Consider the following 21294-nt stretch of genomic DNA (forward strand, 5'->3'; position numbering starts at 1 on the left):
TACCCCTTATATGAAAAACAATACACTCCATTATGTGTGATTTATAAGCTTGTTTCATATGTGGCTGACATATGTCAGCCACAACTGAACCAGATCTGGGCCACATCTCAGAAATGGTGTGGGTGACATCTGGGCCAGATCTGGCCCAGTTTTGTCTGACAGAAGTCAGCCACAACTGTACCAGATCCATGCCGCATCTCACAAATGGCATAGGCGACACCTGGCCCAGATGTCAACCACGCCATTTCTGAGATGTGGCCCAGATCCGTCCCAGTTGTGGCTGACTTCTGGGTTAGATATGGCCCATATTTACCCTTTCTAGACACAAAAGAATATGTAATTCATCCAGAATAAAGAAAACACTCATGTAAACTGCTTTATTAAAATATAAAAATTAGACAAATAAATATACATACATGAATACAACTGCATGTATAGATATAAAACAAATACATTTACATTATTACAAAATAAAAAATACAGATAAATATTTATAAATATAGTTAAATACACATTAACATTACATTTACATTTAGCAGACACTTTTCTGTCCAAAGCAACTTACAAATTAGGACAATGGAAGCAATCAAAATCAACAAAAGAGCAATGATATACAGGTGCTGGTCATATAATTAGAATATCATCAAAAAGTTGATTTATTTCACTAATTCCATTCAAAAAGTGAAACTTGTATATTATATTTATTCATTACACACAGACTGATACATTTCAAATGTTTATTTCTTTTAATTTTGACGTTTATAACTGACAGCTAAGGAAAATCCCAAATTCAGCCGCGGCAGAGAGGAGAGAGTATGAGAAACATTCAGATACACAGCCTGATTCAGTCTTCTGAATTGGGAGTAGCGAACATGCATTATAAACTTCTTTCAAATTAGAATCTGTTGGGGAGATAAAATGTGCAAGATAACGTATATGTACTAATAAAAACAAACAAAAAACATCAAAAAAAAAATAAAAATATTTTACTCTCCAGTACTGAAAGCAGAACTGATAAGGGAGCCCTTGATACTGTGAGACAGCTCTTTCAAATTAACATTACCTTTTTTGCAGTGGCGGTAGTTTGTATGTCCATCTATAGTTGCCATCATCTAAGGTCTTTTGAGTACTGGTATAATCTGAAGTCCTCACACGTCCTGCAAGTCATGTGCCTAATAACCCTGGGATGGACATCTGCAGAAACAGGAAGGCAAAGGGAGAAAGATTAGCATAGCTGCTGTTCATATCATTTCAGGCAATGTGCACTTTTTACTATTTCATCAATGGAGTACATTGAGTACTATTTTTAATCTAGTAGGTTTAAACTGAAATAATTTTTCTAGATCCCTTAATAAACATATTATTTGTTGTCTTTTTTTGGGGAACAGACACAGTCTCTATAAAATGGACTGCATATGCCAGAGTAACATTTAATACATTTTAATAAAATTTAACTGGGAGGAACATCATAACTGTAATTTACACAACCATTCAAGAGTTTGGGGTCTGTAAAATATTTTATGCCTTTATAAATAATCTCTTATGCTCACCACGGCTCCATTTATTGAATCAAATTACAGTAAAATAGTAACACTGTGACTATTACAATTCAAAACAACTCTTTTCTATGTGAATATCGTTAAAATGTAATTTATTCCTTTGATCAAAGCTGAATTTTGAGCATCATTACTCCAGTCTTCAGTGAAACATCTTCAGAAATCATTCTAATATGATGATTTACTGCTCAAGGAACATTTCTGATTATGATCAATGTTAAAATACAGATGTGCTGAATTTTTTTTTTGTTGGATTCGTTGTTACATAGACTCCAAACATTTGAATGTTGCTGTTACATGCATCAAATTGTTCAAAATCATCTGTTTCAAATAGTCTTCCTGTGGCTCAACTGGTAGAGCACTGTATTAGCAAGCAAGCAAACCCAAGGTTGGGGGTTCGATTCCCCGGGAACACATGATATGTAAAAACTGATAGCCTGAATGCACTGTAAGTCGCTTTGGATAAAAGTGTCTGCATAAATGGATAAATAAATGCAGGTCTTTTGAACTTTGTATTCATCTGTGAATTCTGAAAAATAAAGTGCATCACGGTTTCCACAAAAAAAATGAAGCAGCACAACTGTTTCAACGCTGATAATAAGTTTCTTGAGCAGCAAATCAGCATTTCTGAGGGATCCATGTGACACTGAAGACTGTAGGAATGATGCTGAAAATACAGCTGCACATCACAGGAATAAATTAGTTTATAATGTATTCACATAGAAAACAGCTATTTTAAATTGTAATAATATTTCACAATATTACTCTTTTTACATATTTTAATCAAATAATTACTACAGAGGTGAGCAGAAGATAATTATTTCAAATTGTATCAACTTCAAGCTTTTGAACACTAGTGTACTGTATATTTGAGGTTTGACTTACTGTACTAGTCTTGTGGTCAATAGCATCTTGGAGATGTTGTCTTACAGTAGGTTCACTCCGACTCTGCTGGATGCAGCAGGCCATCAGCACTGGAGAATCTAGGAACAAAACAAGCAATTTGACATAGAGCCAACAATATTTAGTCTGCAGTTCCAGGTTTATTAGATGGAAACAGCTAGAGCAGGTGAAATGCAAAAAATAAATAAATAAAATAACAAATTCATTGCGATATATGTTGTGAAAAACATGCATATTAGATTACTTAACCTTTTCAGCGCTTCCTACATCTCTGCCAGCAGCTCCCTTCAGAAATATTAAAATCTTGGACACTCCCTTCTGTTGTAGAAGGTTTATTTTGTCACTCTTGAAATCGCAGAACAGTTTTATGTTTACCATAAAAGATCAAAACAACTTTAGTTTTCTGCCAATTTTCGCGCTCCTTGATAACGTTATGTGACGTCATCGATAAACAGTAAAGTGTAAATGTTAATAAATAAATTAAGCAATTTCCAATCATCCATTGAAAGATTACCAACAAAACAGTCAAAAGCTATCATCTACAGATGAAGATTTGATTAAAAGCCCAAACTTTAATAAATAAGAGCACAATAGAGTTATCATACCTGACGATACGTCGTCTGAAAACGGTAGAAATGCTAACGGACTTTTCGAAGACATTAAACCATTCCTATAAAGTAAATAAACAACAGAAGCGAGTCAAATACAAGTAAGAGAAGTGTCAACAACAGTTATAAGTAATATTTGTGTGATTTTATGGACTTAACTCACCTGAAAACAGTGAAATCAGCGAGAAACGGGGTGTTTCCTCGTGACATTTGCAGTGTTGTGCTCCGTTTCCATGGCAACTCCATCCGGTCCGCGCGCACGCCCATGAAAGCACGTCACGAATTAAAAGTCACACGCTTACGTTACATAAATAAACATATGAATAAACATATGCCCCTTATTTTTTTCTGTAAGAGGGGGCGCGGACATTTGTAAATTTAATGTGTCTGGCTCTCTGTGTCATTCCAGCTATATTAGCTGTACAAACTGCTGTACTGTTGCAAACTGCTGTATCTTACTATGTTATTTTTAATGTATTGTCTTAATTATGAACGAACTGGTTTGTAGTGCAAACAGTTTTACCGTTTACTGCACTTTGTTCTTCTTGTTATTTCCCTATAACCATGACCATAAGTCTCACACATTCACATACAATTGCAAAGAGTGTAGTTGCATCTGTTCAAAGTTGCATTTTTATTCATTAGCTTGGGTTAAACTAATTTTACTTTGTTGGATCAGCAGCTATGCTAATGATGTCTGTATTTTGTTTCTATGTTTCGCCACGGGATTTACATCCCGTGGTAACTAGGATTTAAACAAGCTCCAGTCTGAATCCAGAACACCTGAGAAGAGATGATGCTGACCCTCAGAGGACCCCAGATGATGCTACCTTGAATCAACAAACAGAACTAACAATTATTGCTAAATGTGTGACTGAATCATATAATAACTTAATTAATAATATTGATAGTTCATCGTCTAGCTGACTACGTCTTGTATTATTATTATTATTATTTTTTCTAAAATCCTGTCAAATGTGCACAAACTACTAGCTACTACTAAATATTGTAGAAACATAATTTTCTGTAAAGTTGCTTTGTAACGATTTATTTTGTAAAAAGCGCTATACAAATAAACTTGAATTGAATTGAATTGAATTGAATTGAATTGAATACAATTGCTTGGTGGATAGAATAAGATCACTACACAATTCAAAATGTCATTCAGTTATGATATTGCTAATTTAAAATTCATTTTGTAGTTCTATAGCCCAGTGCAAAATGCCAGGCCTGCACATAATAGTGGGACAAAGTGGCACTTTTATAGTTTAAGATTTTGTATTGTTGCTTTTACGAACACTCATATATGTATGTATGTGTGTGTGTGTGTATATATATATTTATATATATATGTGTGTGTGTGTGTGTGTGTGTGTGTAAGGTGCATATTGAAGAAATGTGAATATTATGAAAAAAGTTCATTTTTTTGTAACTTTTTTTATTAAAAAGTGAAATTTTCATATATTCTAAAGATTCATAATTTTTTTTTTTTTTTTTTTTGGATGATTAGAGCTTAATTTAATGAATGTAATTATTGCAATTAAAAGTATAAAAAAGGAGTTAAACAAATATTATTTAATTATTTAAAATGATTTTTTATGTGGTGTGACAGTACAGGTGTTACAATGGAGGACTTTTTTTTTATTACACCAAAGGACGTTTCAGCCTTTTCTGTCAATTAATGACCTTGCTATTCCAAGCTTACCTGTCATTAGTGGCAAGCAAGACACATTTGCAAAATTTTCTAGGATTATGTAGCTTAACATGCATTTTTTAATTAAAAAATATATATATATAATTTAGGGGTGTCATATTAATGCACAACAAAGCATAAAAAATTTGTAGTGGTTCCAAAAAAGTTCAAAGCACATGGTGTCACACCAGAGGACATGGTACAAAAATGTAAAAAAATCGAATTACATTGCAGCTTCATAACAGGTCCGTGTAGGTCAAATAAATGTGTGTATGTATTTATATTACGTGTCCTAAAATATTATGGGCGTCCAGTACTCAAAATAGTTTTAGAACCACTGACTGGTAAAGAAAGGTGATCTGCCAGGACGTGTCTTCAGAAAATGGCACATCTGGTCACCTGGTATAGGCCATATCTGGCCCACATACAACAAGCCAGAACTCAACCTAGAACCGGTTTGTCACACACGGGCCAGATCTGGCCCACACACAGCAAGCCACGACTCAAATTAAAGCCGGTTTGTCACACACGGGCCAGATCTGGCCCACACACAGCAAGCCACGACTCAAATTAAAGCCGGTTTGTCACACACGGGCCAGATCTGGCCCACACACAGCAAACCACGACTCAAATTAAAGCCGGTTTGTTGCACACGGGCCAGATCTGGCCCACACACAGCAAGCCACGACTCAATCTAAAGCCGGTTTGTTGCACACGGGCCAGATCTGGCCCATAAACAGCAAGCCACAACTCAAACTAAAACCGGCTTGATGTGTGTGGGCCAGAGATGGTCCATATAACCTCTGCCGCTGCCAGAACTGAGCCAGATGTGCCATAGTTGGCCCAGATGAGGCCCGGATATGTATGCTATCTGGGTATACTTACTATATTTACATTTGATCCCCATAATGTGATAAATTATTAAAAATAATAGATGATTTAATAATTATTTAATTAAGTAATTTAAGTTATGTTCTAATTTTAAATGTTTATTCATGTAAATTCTGCGTGACTGTGACGTGTTTAAATGGGCGTGCGTGCTGAACATTCGAGTTTCATTCAAACACTGGAGCGGAGGGAGTTGTCATAGAAACGGAGCGCCAACACAACAACTGACAAGCAGAGAATCACTGACTTTTGCTGATGTTTTCAAAGCTTTCGGTAAGTTTAGTCCCTAAAATCACACAGATATTACATACAATTGTTCCTGATACTTCTCCTGCTTTTTTTTGACTTGCTTCTGTAGAATTTATTTCATAGAAATGGTTAATGTCTTCGAATCAGTCCGTTAGCATCTTAAGTTACCCGTTTCAATGGAGGTAACATTAGGCTAACTCCATAGACGGAGCTCTTTATTAAAGTTTGGGATTTTTACAGGTCTGTGAAAGGTTTGCTGCGTTTTATTTATTTATTTTAAATGGGTGATTGGAAATAGGCTAATTTATTTAACCTAAAGTTAAACATCTAAACTGTAACTTAACCGTTAATCGGTGACATCACTTACATCAGCGCGACAATAAAGTGAATCATGTGTTTTGATCTCTCATGGTAAACAAATATTGACAAAAACTATTGATTTCAGCCTTTAAGGAGAGGAAAAAACCTCAGCAACAGGGGAAGCTCCAAGATTTAACAATTTCTGAAGGCAGAAGAACTGGAAAAGCTTCTTAAATTTTTAAGAAGGCTTTGACATCCATAAGTAAGCAATATTAAATAAGAAAACCTAGAAACAAATTCTGTTAAGTTAAGAAATAATTTTCTTTTCCTCTCTGCTTTAGCTTGGTTCCTTGTAATAAAACTGGTATTGTACACTAAATATGGTTGTCTCTGTGACAAATTGCCATAGAGTTAATAACCACAAATATACACTATTGTTCTAAATTCAGTAAGATACGTTTTTGAAAAGACATCTCATGCTCACCAAAGCTTTTTTGTTTTTCAGGAAAAAAATTCAAAAGAACAGCATTTATCTGAAACAAAAAAAAAAGTGACAGTAACTTTTCATCGATTTAATGCATCATTGCTGAATAAAAATGTTTTTTCTTTTCTTTTTAACTAAACTATTAAGCTGTAGTGAGCGTCCGTGGTTCATCCACATGTTATTGGGAGAAGCATGCACAAGCTCTCAGTCCAATCTGTTTTTCCACCTTGCGTTCTCCGGTGGCTTTTTATCCGATCTCTCCACACCAGTTACTGCAATCAGACACAGGAGTTTATCATTTTGCACTTTACTCAGTGTTCGTCTCCCAAATATCTGTCCAGCTGTCCGCTGTAGACCTTACTGAACCATACACCACTTCGCCACATAAACTTTTAGTGTACACTACCATTCAAAGGTTTTGGGTCTATTTAAAATAGAAATAAGTTACATTTTACTATATTCACACACAAGACCGCTATTCAGAAAATTCAGCTTAGATCACAGTGATCAATTACATTTTAACATAATTCACACATAACACATCTCATAACCGTGCACTACAGTTTTATGTGAAGAAATAAATAATCTTTTTTATGAAATAATACGAACAGCAGCTATGCTAATCTTTCTCCTTTTGGTTTCCTGTTTCTATCTTGGGATGCCCATCTCAAAGTTACTAGACATTACGCCAGTTCCAATTTGGATCCAGCCTTCAGCAGATGCTAAGACTCACAATGACTTCAGAAGATGCTAAGATTCACGATGACTTCAGATGATGACAACTAAAAATGAACATACAAGTCTGTCAAATATTATCCTTCTATTGAGATCATTGTTCTAAAAAGTAAGTCCACAGATTGTTAACCAGCTTTCTATTACACTGTTACAGTTTTGGTAATATATGTAAATTAACAATGATTACTTGTTCTCTGAATTACATGTACCAAAATATCACCATTTATTTGGAGGCAGAACTCTGGCAGATGATGCAAAAGTTTGACTTCATGTCTCACTTGTGTGTCCTGTTTAGCTGTGTTTTCTGCCTTTGTATTCTCACTGTTTGTTTGCACTCGAACTACTATACTACTAGTCTACTACTATTAAATTATTAATTAGTTCGGGCATCTTTTTACCATGTTTACCTAAAAAAAAAAAAAATAACCCACTGAAAATAGTTGCTGATGTCTTTTTTTTTTCTACTTTAGGGAGGGACTTCTCAACAAATTCACTTCATAGCGCGTCAATGGAAGGCTTTCCTATGTAACAAACATGGCTTTCCACTCTTCAGGGCTGCAAACTGCGACTAAAACGGTCGCATTTGCGACCATAAATATTAAAATGCAAGTGAAGTTTTTGCTGAGGTCGCCACTGGGGACTAGGCATATATATTTACATGTTATCTCTTAAAAAATTGCATGTAATGCCTTTTTTCCTGATTGTTTTGCATTCACATCTTTTGTTATATTCGTGCATTGAGAGAATGCGCATTGAAGTTTTAGTGGGAAAAAGAGTTTTAAACAGTCCTGATCTGCCGCACAGCAGCGCTGACACACACCTGATAAACGCGCGAGAGAGAGAAATGATGGAGACTTGAAGAGAAAGTGCAGAAAAACAGCGTCTCTTTCGTTCATAACTTGAACAAAATACAACAGGTAAAGCTATCATCTGTGTGGATATTGGCAATATCGTTAAAAGTTCTCGTTTATAATCATAAGGCTTCTTCTTAACAAGATCTTAGTCCATGCTGTGTTCTGTTAATGCATGAACTTCATTATTTGAAGTGCACTTGTCGTCCAGTAAAAGCTTTGTGCTTAGTTACTTTTTAATTTACAAAGTATCAGCTTTAAAATTATTCCAAATTCATAACAAAATTCAAACAATAAATACAGTTTTGGTGCTCTTTAAGGGGCCGTTCACATATCGCACCTAAAAACGCGTGGAAAACGCTAGGTGTGCTGCTTTCTGATTTTTTTCCAAAAGCCTTCGGGCTCTTGCGCTCCTGAGGCGTCTGCCTTTGCTAAGCAACCATGACCTGCTCTCTCCATGAAGGCGCGTAAATTTCAGCAAAAGGATAAATGGATTTGCAGCAATAAAAATCACTTGTAGTAGCTCTGTTTCTAAATTTATTTAAAAATGGCTATCCATATACAGCTCTGATCAGCTGTTCCTTAATCTTGGCTGAGCTTTCGTTGGTACTGGAAAGGTGGAGCTGATTGGTTGGTTTTGTCACATGACCTGCAGTGTGCTTGCGGGATTCTGAAAAGTTTAGATGTTTTTAACTCGATGCGGTGCGGACGCGCCTGGAAAAAAACGAGCGCGTCACTTCCATTATGTGCACGCACGCATGCCGCGCACCTAAATTTGAAATAATAAACTTGAGCGCACAAAAGACGCATCATGTGAACGGCCCCTAATGTGGCAGGCGTGCTCGCGAGTAGTGCCTCAGTTCAAGCAGCACGTGAACCTATCATACCTTGCTCTTTACTACCATAGTACATAATGAACAAGAATTAACATCAAAAGGTAGGCTATTTTATAAGAGATTATACAGTACAACACTTTCAAATTGCGGAAAACGTTTAAAGCTTGTAAACATTGCAACATAATATTAACCTCAGCCTTTCGGTGTCCATTAGCTCATCAGTCAGCTAGAAAAATAACTATAAAGAGGAGCATTTTGCTATATTTATGAGCTATTGAATTTTAATATTTTTACTTATCCTGTTGTCTACATGATTCAACTCCTCATATAAAATCGAATTTTACAAATTAAGAAAAACAGACTAAAAGTGTGAAAGACATGAACTCTTAAAAATAAAGGAGCTTAAAAGGTTCTTCACAGAACAATTTTGGTTCCACAATGAACCATTCAGTCAAAGGCTCTTTGAAGAACAATCTCTTTCTGACCTTTTCATAATCTGTTATTGTCTTCAAATGTTAAAGGTTCTTTATGAAACCATTTAGACAGTAAAAAAAGGTTCTACTATGGTATCATGAAGCACCTTTATTTTTAAGAGAGTATGAAAACATTTACAGGATGCATTGAGGAGGTGGTTAGTATCTGCCTTCCCTCGATCTGTTACACAACCTGCCTCCTGAGCCTCTGGCTTCCCTCAGTCCAGCTTAAACCACTGATGTTCTAAAATCTGCTCTAACGTCTTGGTTTGAGGCCTGACCAGACACTGCTCTATCAGATCTTGAAACTCTGTACAAGTTTTCAAAGAGGAAAAAGCTGGTTAGTCATGTATGCTCTTTATGGCAGCATAGCACATGCATGTTGTCATGTATGAAAAGCTTCTGAAAAACATAGTTTTTCGTACTGCATAATTATTTTACACTTACTGTACTTTAAATATCAATTATTATGTATTCTGTCTATCAGTTTTCCCTTTTATTTTTAATAGCTGGGAAGTTGAACACTCTGATATTGTGCCAAAAATGTATGTTTGTATTAATGTTGTGTGCTGTTGTCTCACCACTGGAGAAACTTGGTATCAAAGGATGACGTGCTTTGGAGAGAAAAACACTTATGGGCTGGTCTCCGCTTACTATCTCCAAAAGTACCATAGCCAAAGACCAGACTGTTGATTCAACCGCCTCTTGATAATCTGTATAGGAAGCAAGAGATTAACAGAGCTCTGTCATTTCAGTTGCTAAAGTCATCTGTGAGCAATTAGTCTACTTTGAGATAAAAAGCTTTGAATCATGTACATTTTTTGACATATTATGGCATTACATCAACTCACCTTCAGAGCAAGACATGTTAATACGTTTGCTACAGCTAAAGTCTATTAGTTTGAGCTGCAGTGTCTCTGTGTTGACCAGCATGTTGTCCGTCTTGATGTCATTGTGTAAGATGCCCCGTTCAATGCAGTGTTTGGCTGCAAGCACCGCTTGCCGCATTAAACCACGTGCCACAGATTCATCCAGACAACATCCATGGCACATGGTAAATTCCAGCAAGGTCTGACATGGATGTGGATATTCCATAACTATGATGAACTGATGTGTCTGATCAAACCACTCGATCATTTGTACAATGTAGGGGCTTTTCGGAGGTGCGCACACCATCACATTTATAACCACTTCTGACAGCAGAGGTTCTGTAGATCCAGGCTGGAAAAACAAGTTTTGACAAAAGGTTAGCTTGACCTTTCACTTCTGTGTGTAATATTCACATTGAGATACAGCAGAGTCTAAAAGTCCGAAAATGCTTTTTCTTGTCACTATTTTCCATTACAAACTACACTAGTCAACAGTTTTTCTAAATTTGTATATCTTTTTTTTTTTCAATCTGTTCACAAAGTTTTGAACCCAAATGTGCAATAAATGTAAGTATACAGTACTTATTAATATATTGTCTTGCCAACTTACCACATTAATAAAGCTGTTCCAGGGCTTCTTACGTATACATTTGATAGCAACCTGCGAAGAGACAAAATCGTTTTAAACATGTTTGATCAAAATAATCTGCAATTATGCAATTATGTTAATTTTTCGTAAAAAAAAAGTATGGAATATAAAATGAGTACAAAACAGAGACGAAAGGAAAAAGACAAAACTAAAATACACAAAATGTTTAAAAAATAAATTAAGCAGGAGTAGTTTACCTTCTGGCCACTAAATCTGTGAGTCCCCTTATACACAGAACCAAAGGCTCCCTGTCCCAACTTCACTCCCATATCATAACGGGAGGAAAATGATGCTGAAAAAAAAGAAAACATGCAGAAAGAAAAGATGAGAACTACTTTGTTTTGATTATCTTACACTAACTCAGCAGACAGAGAAGTTATTCAGATAATGTGGCTTTTATAAACTGTATTCCATGCATTAGCTAAGAGCAGACTATAAAGGCAATCAGGGAACCAGGAAAATAATGACATACAACGAAGTATGTGGTTCAAAACAAACTCTGTCCACTAGAATACCACAGAATTAATTTTGAATACCAAACGAGGAATTAAGATACATGTCAGGAGCATAAATAATTTATACGTTCGGTAGGAACAAATATGAAAAAGTAATGGAAAATAAAAAATTTACAAAAATACAACAAATAAAACTACAGCTATTATAGAAGTAGTGACAGTAGACTCACCTGCAGTTGGCCAAAAACCAGATAGGACTGGGACATGTTTTTGTTTAGAATTGTCCAGATCAGTGTCAGGTGTCCGCCTGCAGCTGCATGAACCAGAGGCAGATGACGGCTCGGGATCAATCAGATCCACAGCAGCTGTCAGAACGAGACTGGAACCTGGAATGGGTTTTATCTCAGGAACATCCAGACCCATGTCAGACCCATAGACTGGCATTATCTCCTGACTGGATGGTCCTGGGACAGACGTCAACTCAACTACAAGACCAGCTGGGCCTGGGTCAAGTGTTGAGTGTGACTGGAGGCTGAATGGATCTGGCTTAGAATCAGGTGGATTTTGGTTGGCCATGACTGTCACCTTGAAACAAGATGGACCTGGATCATTCCTTAACAACCACAAGGGACCAGATAGACCTGGCTTGAGGTCCACTTGATCCCAATGAACTACTGGCTCAACTCGACATGAATCTGGGGCCAAGGAGGGAAACTTAACAGTCCTCCATGTTCGCTGGAAGAATGCTCGGATGTCTTTCTTCATCCTGATTTTTCTTTGTTTTTCTAAAAAAAAAGAACTAGAAATTTCAACCAGAAACTGTATGTCCATTACTGAGGTTAGACATCATGAACAAAGAAGAACACTGGGTGAATAAAGTTTGGCGGGACACTTTGTAAAGTTGTACACTTAAACTCGATCATTTTGCTAAAGATCCACATTAAATTAATTCTAAACTTGTATGGGATGTTTTAGCTCTGACATTAGTGGCATGTCATGCTATGATTTTGTATTTTTTCCCTTAGAAATAAACATCAGGCTCTATTAATTTACTTATAAAAGCAGTACTAGATCCTCACATGCTACTGTACATGCAAATACTGATAAATTTCAGGAACATAAATATTTTTTTTTTTACATAGTGTATGTAGGTGTACTGTGTATATTAATAAAATATAAAAATACACACACATGCAGTATGTATTTTGAAAATATGTCCATGTATATACATGTATATTCTTATTTTATATAAATACATTTAATATATAAACAACATTTTTCTTGAATATATACATGCATGTGTTTGTATACATGATATACACAGTGTACACTACATACATATATTATATTATGTAAACAAAAACTTTTATTTTGGATGTGATTTATTGCGATTAATCATTTGACAGCACTAGTAAAAATACAAGTAGACAGTAGACTAATAATGACAGTAGACTTACCAACAGGTGGCTCATAACCAGACTGATGTGGGGCAGGCATTGGCTCATTATTCAGTTTGGATGGGCCTGGGACAGGTGATGGCTCCAGATATGTTGGCTCAGCATTAAGTGTCAGCCACTCAAGGCTGAATAAATCTGGCTGGAGATCTGAATTTTCCTGTTGAGCTACTGGGTCAATGGCAAATGGATCTGGAGCCACTTTGTTGCCCCTTTGGCCACAGAGAGCAGCACACTTAACAACCCTCCATGTTCGGCGGAAGAATGCACAGATGCCTTTCTTCTTCCTCTTTGTTGATTGTTGTCCTACAACAACAAACAACTGGGAGGTTGACAAGGCCGAGGCCCAACCTTCTTCTAAGCTGGACGACCGTTTTCTAACTAGTCGGACACCTACACAGCCCCGGAGGCCTTTACCTTTTTTCCTGGACCTCCACCAGGAGGTTTCGAGGTCCTGGAAACAGCCGTTTTTGGCGCGGATCACTAATGCTGCGGCCGCGGATTTCGCCACCGTTTCTGATATGGCTACACAATGATGCCCCCGGTGGAAGAGACTCTCGCCGAACACCTTGCGCCTAGTTCCGCCGCGGCATGGAAGTCTCGCCCCCTTCTTCCTTCGAAGGCGTGTCGAGTCACGTCTAGTTTGGTGGGTAAATCCTACATGGCGGCTGGTCAAGCGGCTGCTTCACTCCACTCTATGGCGGTCCTTCAGGCCTACCAAGCGGAGTTATTGAAGGAATTGGATGAAGGTGAGGGCATCACGCCGGAGGCAGTGAAAGAACTGCGTAGAGCAACGGATTTGGCGCTACGTGCTACCAAACATACCGCTCGTGCAGTGGGCCGTACTATGGCCGGTTTGATTTCGGTTGAGCTCCACCTCTGGCTTAATCTCACCGATATTAAGGAGAAGGATAAATCTTTCCTTATGGATGCCCCTGTCTCCAGGGATGGGTTGTTCGGTGAGGCTGTCACGTCGGTAGTGGAGAAGTTCAGGGCAGCGAAACAGCAATCAGCCGCTTTCCGCCAGCTGATTCCCCGCAGACCCAGGGAGGTTGAACGCTGGCAAGCGCCCGCGCGTTCTCGCTCAACCTCCTCTCACCGTCAGCGAGCAGCCTCTCGAGAGGAGCCCACACCTATGGCGCCTCCTCGTAAGGACTGGGGCCCTAAGGTTTTTCCTCCGGCGCACCAGCGTCAACGGAAAAGATTGAACCTGACCTCGACGGCAAAGGCCTCTCGTTCTCGGGTACCGAATAGCAGCTCCTGATCATTTTGCTGCTTGCCAGGGACTGTGCCCTCCGCTAGAGAGAGCCCACACCTATGGCGCCTCCTCGTAAGGACTGGGGCCCTAGGGTTTTTCCTCCGGCGCACCAGCGTCAACGGAAAAGATTGAACCTGACCTCGACGGCAAAGGCCTCTCGTTCTCGGGTACCGAATAGCAGCTCCTGATCATTTTGCTGCTTGCCAGGGACTGTGCCCTCCGCTAGAGAGCGCTGTCGGACCGCTTTCGCACATCCTACACTCTCATTGCAGTCCCCATGCTCAAACATTGACTGGTGTGGCAATCATAATGTGGATCCAGTTTACTGCCCAGTGGCTTCAGTGCTGGAGTTCCTCCAGGAGCGTTTTTCGGATGGCGTTACACCAGCCACTTTAAAGGTTTACGTGGCAGCCATTTCAGCTTACCACGAATACATAGGCGGTGCCTCTGTGGGGCGTCATCCACTAGTTTCTCGTTTCATACAGGGTGCGCGACGGCTGAGGCCTTTCCGCCCTGTGCGAGTTCCTTCATGGGATTTATCCATTGTGTTGCTAGGATTATCAGGGCATCCGTTTGAGCCCTTGGAGACCGTATCGGATAAATTCTTGACACTGAAGACACTTCTTCTCATGGCTTTATCCTCCCTCAAGAGAGTTGGGGATTTACAGGCTCTTTCTGTTTCACCCTCATGCATGGAATTTGCACCGGGCTCTGTGAAGGTGCTGCTGCGGCCCAGGCCTAACTGTTCCTAAGGTCGCATCTAACCCCTTTCGCTTTCAGCAAGTGGTCCTGGAAGCTTTTTCACCTGCTGAGGCTGGGTCAGGAGATCTAAGTCTTTGCCCTGTTAGAGCTTTGAAGACTTATGTGGATCGTACAGCCCCTTGGCATGAATCTGACCAGCTGTTTGTCTGTTTTGTAGGGGTGTGCCGGTTTCAGAATTGGTGATGACGGTTATGACGTGAGTCAAATGTGACGTTTCATAACATAACCGTCCGGGGGTGGGGGGGTGGGGGGGGGGGGTTGTCCAAGTCAATTGGTTGTTCTTGGAGATAGCAGGTTAACTCCGTGTCAGCGCGTGCTCTGATTGGTAAAGGGGCAGAGATTTCAGACCTCTGTTTATTAAGGAGATCTGTCACAAAACTCATCATCCGCGCCAACGTTTTTTGAGCAAATTTCAAAGCCGCACCCGCCCGCCATCCGCTGATTGTTTTGGGGTCTATGGCGATGCAATGCTTTGCTGATGCGAGCCGCAAAAAAAAACCATTGCCATTTGCCCTTTAGCTCCGCCCACTACCGGAGAAACTGGTATGTCTTCTGCTTGTTCGAAAATGAATATGAATAATTCTAAATTAAATCCATTATTTTGACAGGAGAAGACAACAAAGAATAGTTTACATATAGCGTGTTGTTTAAGCGTGGTAAAACTCTCGCTCTCTCTCTCTTTGCATGTGTGAGAAACAGCGCTATCAGTAAAGTGACGGTGAGTCGTGCGCATTCACAAAGAGTTTACAGAGTGTCAAATACAGGTGCGCTGTGTGTCCATTGAGATGAGCTGAAAAGTTCAGATCGCTTGAAGGAGAGAGAACTCTGAAGCTCAGATGCTGAAATTAATGCAAGCATCATGCGCTTCAGTCTATGTAGTAAACAAACCTGCACGTCTCTGCCATTCATTAATTCACACAGAGATGCGCAGAACACAGATTTATATTTTAAACAACTTTTGCGGCTTAACATTTACAGATACTGGTCCATATGGAGATTTGATTTGATTATTTTATGCTAACTTTGGCAAATTCCATGACTGTCCATATTAAAATGCAAGTTTCATTTTCATGACTGGATTTCGAGATTCCGTCCTCGTTTTTTGCTTCATGGAAATCATATAGCAAATTTCAAAGCCGCACCCGCCCGCCATCCGCTGCTTGTTTTGCGGTCTATGGCGATGCAATGCTTTGCTGATGCGAGCCGCAAAAAAAAAAAAGCCATTGTCTGTTCTAGAAAGGATGCAGCAAAGATATTTAATGCTAAAGTATGAGGCATAGGCCTACGCTGAGTTTCATTTACGATGAGATGCGCTCTAGTTCACAGTACAGTGCAAGTGAACGCGGCGAGCTGGTGCTTCCATGTCACGGTTATCATTGTCTGCTTTATTTGCTTTTTATTTATTAAAATACATGCAATTGGTTGATGAAACATTTATTAAAATTAAGATAAAATTTGTACAAAACGAAATTCGTTTTTGAGAAAGGTTTTCTACAAAGCAAAATTTTATGAAGTGGTAAATATCATGTCTGACGATTTACAAAACTTCATTAAGTGGTAAAAACCATGTCTCCCGATATATTGCGCATCTTATGATCCTATCTAAAAAATGAAAATAATTTTTGATAAAAAATGTTTGTAAAAAATATTTTAATGACACGGTTTTGGCGGTTATAGAGTTCTAATGACGGTGTTCAACTATAACCGCCGGTCTCACGGTTATATACTAACCATCACACCCCTACTGTTTTGGACATAAAAGTAAGGGCCATGCGGTTACAAAGCAGCGCATGTCCCATTGGCTGGTGGAGGCAATTTCTTTGGCCTATGAGGCGCGCGGACTCGCTTCGCCCTTAGGAATTAAAGCTCATTCCACTCGAGCTGTGGCTTCTTCTCAAGATTTTCTCAGTGGATCTTCTATGGATGATATCTGTGCTGCGGCAGGATGGTCCTCACCGAGCACTTTTATCAAGTCCTACAGTCTAGATGTGAGGATGGCTCCTGGCTCCCGGGTTCTCTCCGCTTGAGCAGATGCTTCCTCGGATCTCAGTTATCAGGTACGTCAGGCGTTTTGGTATATCGTTCCCATACGTGGTGACGTCACCGCAGCATCGAAGTGACCTATGATAGGGAACATCTCGGTTACGTATGTAACCATGGTTCCCTGAATAGGGAACGAGATGCTGCGGTTCTGGCCGTTCCGTACCTTGATAATTTCTTCATCTTCAGTCATGAAATCTGAGCGAAATGGCGCGCTGCACCCAGGTATATCATGCATGCGCATGCGTAGGGTGGTGCTATGCGCCATTTGGCCAATAGGATTGGCGGGATGGTATAGGGCTTCAGACATTCGTCACACCGGAGGTGTTCCCATACGTGGTGACGTCACTGCAGCATCTCGTTCCCTATTCAGGGAACCATGGTTACATACGTAACCGAGATGTTTTAGTTAGTTTCATCAATGGTTTTGATAGTTTTATTTTTTATTATTTTCCAAACACATTTCTGTATAGCTTTTATTTTATTTTATTTAGTTTTAGTTTCAGTTTTAGTAATTATTTTATTAGTAATTATAGTTTAGCAGAACAAACAGAACACTTCCAGTGAAGACCGAAGCAAGACATTTAATTTCATCAAAGTAAATTTTTTTTGCACGGATTAGTTAACTCTTGTGCAGACATCTTAATAGTAAAAATAAAATAATGGTTTGAGATTGAACAAAAAAAATAAATAAACAAATGCAACTTAAAAGCATACAACTAGAAACTATGAAAAATTCAGACGAATTAATTCATATTAAAGATGAAATAGTGTTTGACTGTCTATTTCTGTATGCGTGTGTGTTGTCATGGTATTCTCTACATTGTGGGCAAATGTCCCTAAACAGCCACAGGCCAGATTTTCCGCTACAGTAAAGAGCTTATTTATAACAAAAACGTTTATTGATTTTTCTAATTAATATTTTACTTCAGTAACTTTTGTTAGTTTTATTTAGTTTTTCATTTATTGCAATTTTTTTTTTTTTTATTCCAGTTAACGAAAAAACTTTTTCTTTGACCAATAGTTTAAGTCTTAGTTTCAGTTTTTGTTTACAAAAATATCCTTGGTGAATTACTAGCTGATGAACAGAGTCATACCGCACTGCAAATAATAGTCTAACTCGGAGCCTTGCTCGTTTTTTAACTTGTGTTCATTGCCCTGTCTAAATTAGGAAAATTTGACATTAGCCTACTTCATATTAGACTTAGCTCCACTGTAACATCCAGGGGCGTCGGACTGGGGGTAAAACCAGTACTGATTACCAGGGCCCCAATGGAAGACAGGGCCCTTAAAAAAACTGTAATATATATTTTCAATGGGGGGGGGGGGGCATTAGGACTGGGATCTTAGGATCTTAGGGCCCGGGATCTTGTGCAGCGCCCCTTGTAACATCCACTAGCTATGGCTAGAACAGCAACTATAAACACCAGGACTTGCGTTGAACCGCCGATGCCCTCAAATCAGACAGGAGAACCGTGACTGAGAACATAACACATGATGGGAAGCGTGTTTGTGAAGGCGGGGCCAGTAGGTGATATTACTTGATGCGTAAAGACTGCAGCCAGGCAGGCTGCAATTTGACAGATGAGCTGCAGATTTGACAGTGCACACGCAACATTTTTTTAACTATAGCCTACCATCGCTCTATCATTTATATTAATGAATGTATTTATTTATTAATTTATCTGACCCACTTTAACCCCTGGTCACACATAGGGGTGGATTTCATCACTGACCTGCCACCTTCTAAAGACTTCACCTGTATTCTTGTAATTGTCACTCCTCAAACCTCACTTTAACCCCTGGTCACACCTAAGCCCCTTTCACACTGCACGTCGGACCCGCAATATTTCCGGAACATTGCCGTGTCGCCTTCCGTGTGAAAGCAACCACGTCCCGGAATTGATTACCGAATTGAACCCGGGTCGGGGACCTAGTAACATTGGGGGGTTCGACCCGGGATGAGCGCTGTGTGAACAAAAGCCAGATCTAATTCCGTGTCGAAGTGATGACGCGCATTATCGCGTGACTCTTTTACCGGCTGTTTTGAAGGAAAATCAACATTCGCGACGAAAACATATGTGCAAACTGTAATGAAGCACAGATCAGTTAGTTACTCACTTTCCACACTGACGCCGAGATCGTTTGCTTGCTTCAGTGAAAGTATAACGTGCCTAGCGTTGTCGACTCGTACATTACACCTCACGAGCTGATGTCACGTGTCGTTACGGGATCTTCAAGGGTAGTGTGTGAAAGCACGCACATATACCGGGTCAAGACTGGCAGTGTGAAAGTGCCAAATCTAGCGACCAGGGACCAATTGCAGGAACACTTCACCCCTGTATTTGCCGGAATGGCAGTGTGAAAGGGGCTCTAGAGGTGGATTTCATCACTGGCCTGCAACCTTCTAAAGACTGTACCTGTATTCTTGTAATTGTCACTCCTCAAACCTCACCACCCTTCTGTCTCTCTCTCCACAGAGCCTGGCGTAGCTGCAGCCGAAACCCCCCTTGGACGATGGTGCTGCATACGAGGTTCACGAGATCTTGGATTCCCGACGCTGTGGAGGACAACTTGAGTACCTAGTGGACTGGGAAGGTTACGGTAAAGAGGAACACTCATGGGTTCCATGCAACAACATCCTGGACCCAAACCTACTGGACCCCTTCCACACGAATCATCCCAACAGACCTGCCCCGCGGGGAAGAGGAAGACCACCATGACGTTGGGGTCCTCGGCCCTCAGGAGCAGGCCGTGAGGAGGGGGGTACTGTAACAGATACGCCAGGCTCCAACACCACCCAATCACAGCACACGCCATCACCCGAGTACTGATCACACTCACCTGTCACTCATCAGCTTGCCAATCTCCCAGCACTCAAAAGACACGCACAAACATGCAGTCACTGTCCAGTCTCATTCGCAGCTAGGTCAAGCCTACCTGCTAACTTCAAGGACTAACCGTGTTATATACTTACCTGTCTTCAGAGATCTCTAGTTACCTCCTGTCTCCATTGTGTGTGTGTGTGTCATCGTCTCAAGCCACCACCTCTCGGATCTTCACTCCTCCAGGACACCAAGAACAGTATCAGCACCCATTTACTCACTCTTCACCACTTCATCTTCAGTTTTATTCACCATTGTTCACGGATATCTCTGCTTGTGTCAAATAAACATCACTCCTCTGTTTATAATTACTGTAACAATGCCAACATCTACAAATAATTTATTAAATGTGTTGACTACTGCATTCCTATTATTTATAGTTTTATCCTCATCTCTGAAATATTGTGTGCAATTGATCTTTCTAGGTTTATTTGTAATTAAGCTATTTAAAATATGCCATAAGCCATAAGCCACTATTATTCTTATTACATTTTCTTATGATACCTGTCAATTCACTTTTATATTTCTTATATTTATCCCCGCTTCTTTTGTTCTATCATTTATACATTTTTTATAAAGTGTTTTTTTTTTCTTTTTTCTTGCAAGCCTTCAGCAATCCATTAGACATCCATTCGTTTTCTTTGCACTTTCTTATTTTACTGTATTTTACTATTGGACAATTTATATCATATACTTTTTGAAATACTCACACAAACTCATCATATGCTTTGTTTGTGTCATTCTCTCTATATATAATACTCCAATCTTGCATTAATAGTTCCTTTTTAAATACTTCAATAGTTTTCTCTGTTTTTACCCTTCTAAACCAGTACATGGTATCCTCTTAATTTTTCTGATATTCATTTTTATGTAATACAAAAACTGGAAGGTGATCACTGATATCATTTATCATTAGTCTGCTTACTGTATTACTTTCCATTTCATTGGAAAAAATATTATCAATTAAAGTAGTACTATGGTTTGTAATTCTACTCCGTTTAGTAATTAGATGAAACAAACCTATAGGGTATTAATAAATTCTTCAGTCTTTTTAATGTTTATTTGGGTTTAGCAGATCGATGTTAAGATCACCGCCAACAAACATATGAGTTTCTGATTTGAGTGTGAAAAGTGCTCCTCCATCCAATTATTAAACACATCTATATTAGACCCCGGTGTTCTATAAATACAACTTACAATGATATTTTTCTTTTTTGTCCTTACAATTTAAATTGTAAGACATTCAAGTATATCATCCACATCCATAGTCATATTTTCAAACATTTTATAACCATAATTTAAGTCTACAAACATAGATACACCCCCACCATACTTATTTCGTCTGT

At 39.1% G+C, this 21294-nt stretch overlaps 1 protein-coding gene and 2 long non-coding RNA genes across 3 annotated transcripts; 1 reads left to right on the forward strand and 2 right to left on the reverse strand.

The window, feature by feature from the left end:
- Positions 1-846: 846 nt before the first annotated feature.
- On the reverse strand, positions 847-2493 carry LOC113109390 (uncharacterized). The gene is made up of 3 exons (XR_003292958.1): positions 2442-2493; positions 1064-1194; positions 847-902 (listed from the first exon to the last, which is right to left on the reverse strand). It is a non-coding gene; the product is annotated as an uncharacterized LOC113109390 (long non-coding RNA).
- Positions 2494-5770: 3277 nt separating this feature from the next.
- On the forward strand, positions 5771-8549 carry LOC113108997 (uncharacterized). The gene is made up of 4 exons (XR_003292834.1): positions 5771-5921; positions 6343-6459; positions 7355-7525; positions 7887-8549. It is a non-coding gene; the product is annotated as an uncharacterized LOC113108997 (long non-coding RNA).
- A 1107-nt stretch (positions 8550-9656) lies between these two features.
- LOC113108080 (uncharacterized) lies at positions 9657-19883 on the reverse strand. Its single transcript, XM_026270899.1, has 7 exons — positions 19755-19883; positions 19519-19645; positions 13007-13309; positions 11780-12334; positions 11292-11386; positions 11056-11106; positions 9657-10797 (listed from the first exon to the last, which is right to left on the reverse strand). The coding sequence occupies exons 1-7, from the start codon at positions 19881-19883 to the stop codon at positions 10414-10416; spliced, it is 1644 nt and encodes a 547-aa protein (XP_026126684.1). The 3' UTR covers positions 9657-10413.
- Positions 19884-21294: the final 1411 nt, after the last annotated feature.

This window comes from Carassius auratus, chromosome 9, assembly GCF_003368295.1.
Source record: "Carassius auratus strain Wakin chromosome 9, ASM336829v1, whole genome shotgun sequence".
Taxonomy (NCBI): Eukaryota; Metazoa; Chordata; class Actinopteri; order Cypriniformes; family Cyprinidae; genus Carassius; species Carassius auratus.

Excerpts from the sequence above, each read along its gene's own strand:
- LOC113108080 (XM_026270899.1), bottom strand. The coding sequence starts at position 19,883 with ATGGCGTGTGCTGTGATTGGGTGGTGTTGGAGCCTGGCGTATCTGTTA. Across the intron at positions 12,335-13,006 it reads TGGTTATGAGCCACCTGTTG|AAAAACAAAGAAAAATCAGG; the intron begins GTAAGTCTACTG and ends CTTTTTTTTTAG. Across the intron at positions 10,798-11,055 it reads GGAACAGCTTTATTAATGTG|CCTGGATCTACAGAACCTCT; the intron begins GTAAGTTGGCAA and ends TTGTTTTTCCAG.